Source organism: Crocuta crocuta, unplaced genomic scaffold (assembly GCF_008692635.1).
Source record: "Crocuta crocuta isolate KB4526 unplaced genomic scaffold, BGI_CrCroc_1.0 scaffold516, whole genome shotgun sequence".
In the NCBI taxonomy this organism is placed as follows: domain Eukaryota; kingdom Metazoa; phylum Chordata; class Mammalia; order Carnivora; family Hyaenidae; genus Crocuta; species Crocuta crocuta.
In genome coordinates this window covers 366,129-367,203 of record NW_027529538.1, presented here as the reverse complement: position 1 = coordinate 367,203, position 1,075 = coordinate 366,129, and the positions used below count along the sequence as shown (strand labels likewise).

The 1,075-nt window shown below is 55.8% G+C and overlaps 1 protein-coding gene across 3 annotated transcripts in view; it reads right to left on the bottom strand.

Moving 5' to 3' along the window:
• AGFG1 (ArfGAP with FG repeats 1) overlaps positions 1-160 on the bottom strand; it is a 75,133-nt gene extending 74,973 nt beyond the window's left edge. For all 3 annotated transcript variants that reach the window (XM_077761324.1, XM_077761325.1, XM_077761326.1), the window contains exon 1: positions 2-160. In XM_077761324.1, the coding sequence (XP_077617450.1) occupies positions 2-126 (125 nt within the window). In that variant the 5' untranslated portion in view covers positions 127-160. The remainder of the gene's footprint in view (position 1) is intronic.
• Positions 161-1,075: the final 915 nt, after the last annotated feature.

Genomic DNA, 1,075 nt, shown 5'->3' with positions numbered 1-1,075 from the left:
CATGTTCACGTAGGTGGGGCCGCGCTGGTCGCAGTCGAAGCACTTTCGGTTGTGCGGGAGGCCGGTCATGTCCCGCAGCATCTTCAGGTGCTTCTCCTCCTGCTTCCGCTTCGCGCTGGCCGCCATGGCCGCGGCGCCGAGGGAGGAGGCCGGCAGGGCCGGGAGCNAAAGGAGCATAGATTACACAGGTGCTGGTGGCGATGCACTGGGGTCATTAGAGCGCTTTATGTGCTGAGCGCATTGCCTGGGTTAACTTCCTCCCCTGCCCCAAACTCTCCAAGGGCTGCCCACTGCTTTGGGGAGAACTCCAACTAACTCACCCGGCTCTGAAAGGCTCTCCTTCGTCCACCCCAACCCAGCTCTCTCACCATCCTGGTTTCCTCGATGGCGCTGGCTTTCGGTTGGTACCCAGGCGCCGCAAGCTGCCTGCGGACCCAGGACCCTTGCCCTGCGCTCTCTCCATATTCAGGTTTCTGAACCTTGCCACTATTCATATTTTGGATTTGATAATGATGCGGTGAGGGGGCTGTCCTATTGCATTGGAGGATTTTGTGTTTTTTTTTATTTTATTTTTTTATGTTTTATTTATTTCTAGGAGAGAGAGAGAGAGACAGCGTGAGCAGGGGAGGGTCAGAGAGAGAGGGAATCACAGACTGAAACAGGCTCCAGGCTCCGCGCTAGCAGTCAGCACAGAGCCCGACGCGCGGCTCGATCCCACAACCGCGAGATCATGACCTGAGCGAAAGTCGGGCGCTTAACCGACTAAGCCACCCAGGCGCCCCTGCATTGGAGGATTTTGAACCGCGCCCCTAACCAGAATGATCCGCCCCACCCCCCAGTTTTGGCAACCCCGAATCCTCAGATATGGCCAATGTGGATCCTCGGTGGAGAGAGATGCAATCAACTGATTGATGCCTGAATGGCAGGCAGCTTTCCTCAGCCCAACCAACCCCGTTAATGTTGCGACACCCCCCCCGCCAAGCAGCCCTCCGTGAAATCGCTGTGTTGGGTTTTCTTCATCGTTGCAGGTGTTTGAAATCCTGCTTCTTATTTAATGTTTACTGTGTGTTTTAAG